General features: G+C 35.9%; 1 protein-coding gene across 1 annotated transcript; it reads left to right on the forward strand.

Moving 5' to 3' along the window:
- Positions 1 to 875: 875 nt before the first annotated feature.
- On the forward strand, positions 876 to 2,476 carry LOC114179251 (large ribosomal subunit protein uL2x-like). Its single transcript, XM_028065518.2, has 2 exons — positions 876 to 1,367; positions 1,842 to 2,476. The coding sequence occupies exons 1-2, from the start codon at positions 928 to 930 to the stop codon at positions 2,182 to 2,184; spliced, it is 783 nt and encodes a 260-aa protein (XP_027921319.1). The 5' UTR covers positions 876 to 927; the 3' UTR covers positions 2,185 to 2,476.
- The last annotated feature ends 302 nt before the right edge of the window (positions 2,477 to 2,778 follow it).

Here is a 2,778-nt window from a genome sequence, read left to right on the forward strand (position 1 = left end):
TAATTTCTTATAATTATTTATATGATTAATTTTTTTATAATCTTCATTTTATTTAATAAATATTATTATTATTTATTATTATTATTATTATAAAAGAAATTGGGCCAGTGACTTCAAAACTATTAAATGTGTCTTCTTTAAGAACTATATTTTGCCTTTTGTTTTGAATTTATTGATTAAAATAAGAGAAATTTAAATAATTAAAGTAGAGATATATTAAAAATAATCTCCCTTTTTATAGTTTAATTTGAATTTGGTTAGGTTTAAATCATGAAAATAAGAAAAAAGTATAAGTTTTTTTACAATAAAAAAACGGCTTTATAATGTCATCCTTAAAACAAACCATAAATTTATTAACTGTAACCCATAATATTTGGATGGAACTTCTAATAAGATAATTTTGTTTTAAAAGTAAAGTATTTGGTGATGAAATAAATTGTTTGGATATATCATTTATGAAGAAATTATAATTTTAGATATTACTTATGAGAACTACCAATATATCACTTCACATCTAATCAATTTTCACGTTAAGTCAAAAATAATAAGACAAATCATTATATTAAGCTATTTTAATAATATAAAAACACTTTTGTAATTTTATGGAAATATTAATTTTATTTTATAAGCTCTTATAAACAAATAGCTCCGAAATTATAATTTTAAATATTGCTATGAAGACAAACCTGAAGTTAATAATTGAAATCACAAAAAAAAATATATCAATCTAATTTACTGGTTTACTTCTACTTTATTTTCGTCACCCAATCCAAATCTTATTGGGTTTGGGCCGGCCCATTTTGACATAAGTCCAGGAAAAAGAAACGCAAGACTAAACACTGAAAGTACTAGTCCTATGTAAGTCTTCGTTAACCTAGAATTCTCATTCCATTTCAGAGGTAGGTAATCGAACATTGCAGAGCTGCAATGGGACGTGTGATCCGTGCGCAGCGTAAGGGTGCGGGCTCAGTCTTCAAGTCCCACACTCACCACCGCAAGGGGCCGGCTCGCTTCCGCAGCCTCGACTTCGGTGAGCGGAATGGCTACCTTAAGGGTGTCGTCACCGACGTCATCCACGACCCTGGCCGCGGCGCCCCACTTGCCAAGGTGACTTTCCGCCATCCATTCAGATACAAGAAGCAAAACGAGCTCTTCGTTGCCGCCGAAGGCCTTTATACCGGTCAGTTCATATACTGTGGCAAGAAGGCCACTCTCGTTGTTGGTAATGTTTTGCCTCTTCGCTCTATCCCTGAAGGAGCTGTTATATGCAACGTTGAGCACCATGTCGGTGACCGTGGTGTCTTTGCTAGGGCTTCCGGCGACTATGCCATTGTTATCAGTCACAACCCTGATAATGACACCTCTAGGTTCGTATCCGTTTATTTTTTGGTTATGTTAAAATTTCAATTTTGAATTGCTCATTATAATTTATGATTTACTGACTTAGGATTGGGGAAGAATTGTTTAGGGTTTTGCAAGTGTTCGGAACGTTATAATTCCGTCTTTCGCGATTCGATTTTTGTTGTAATTGTAATTCTGGAGCATTTGGTCGCGGGTTGATTGTACCTTGCTGGATTAATGTTTGATTGAAGTGCTTAGCATTAGTTTTAATTCATCATCGAGGAAGGTTAGGAATTTGGGTGATTTGGTTTAAGGATATTGTTGGGTGTAGTTCGATTGTTGTGGTAGAGCACTTCTTATTAAAGTGCATTGAATAATATATAATTTAGTGATGAGAAAGGTTGAGGATTTTGGTGAATTGATTTAATGGTTCGTGGATTGTTATTGAAATGGGGGGTGCATTAGAGTGTGCTTTAACTGTGGTTCCTGCTTTTGTACAGGATTAAGCTTCCATCTGGTGCGAAGAAGATTGTTCCGAGTGATTGCAGGGCCATGATAGGGCAAGTTGCAGGTGGTGGAAGGACTGAGAAGCCTCTTCTTAAGGCAGGAAATGCTTACCACAAGTTTAGAGTGAAGAGGAATTGCTGGCCGAAGGTGCGTGGTGTTGCTATGAATCCAGTTGAGCATCCTCACGGAGGAGGTAACCACCAGCACATTGGTCACGCCAGTACTGTCAGGCGTGATGCTCCTCCTGGTCAAAAGGTTGGTCTCATTGCCGCTAGGAGGACTGGTCGTCTTAGAGGACAAGCTGCTGCAACTGCTGCCAAGGCTGATAAGGCTTGAGGAGAGTGTTCTTAGGATTGCTATATTTCATTGCTTGTTTTTCAATTTTGTTTTTCTTTCTCTGATAGATTACGATGTTAATCTGTTTGGCCTCTCTTTTGAGAACCATTCTCTGCTTAAAACATGGAGTTTTTAGTAGACGGTCATTTATATCTGAGTTACATGTCCTTTGGCTGCATGATGGCACTGTTATTGTTTATGATGACACTCGATGTTGTATTTTGGGATTCCTTCGAGCTTTTCGGATTTGCAATGGTTAAACATAAAATAAAAGATAATGATTTATCAGATCCATTGATGTTTGACAATTCTATATAGGTTTAGATTTTGAGTGAAAGGGGTGTATGTTTTTGCATTATTACCGACGGTGTTACTAATTTGAATTATTTAACAAATAATGTTATTAAATTTTTGGATCTTTTGTTGCTGATATATCCTGGCTTCTTTTGGGTCCAGCTCTTAAAGCTTTTCATGATGGGGTTATGAATTGAGAGATGATTGACGAAAACATTTTACACACCCTGGCTATAGCGCGGTAGAATATTTATGATGAATTTATGTTGGAATGTCTAAAGATTTTATTATGCCCATGTT

Source organism: Vigna unguiculata, chromosome 3, assembly GCF_037176805.1.
Source record: "Vigna unguiculata cultivar grain cowpea cultivar isolate G323 ecotype 2 chromosome 3, ASM3717680v1, whole genome shotgun sequence".
Taxonomy (NCBI): Eukaryota; Viridiplantae; Streptophyta; class Magnoliopsida; order Fabales; family Fabaceae; genus Vigna; species Vigna unguiculata.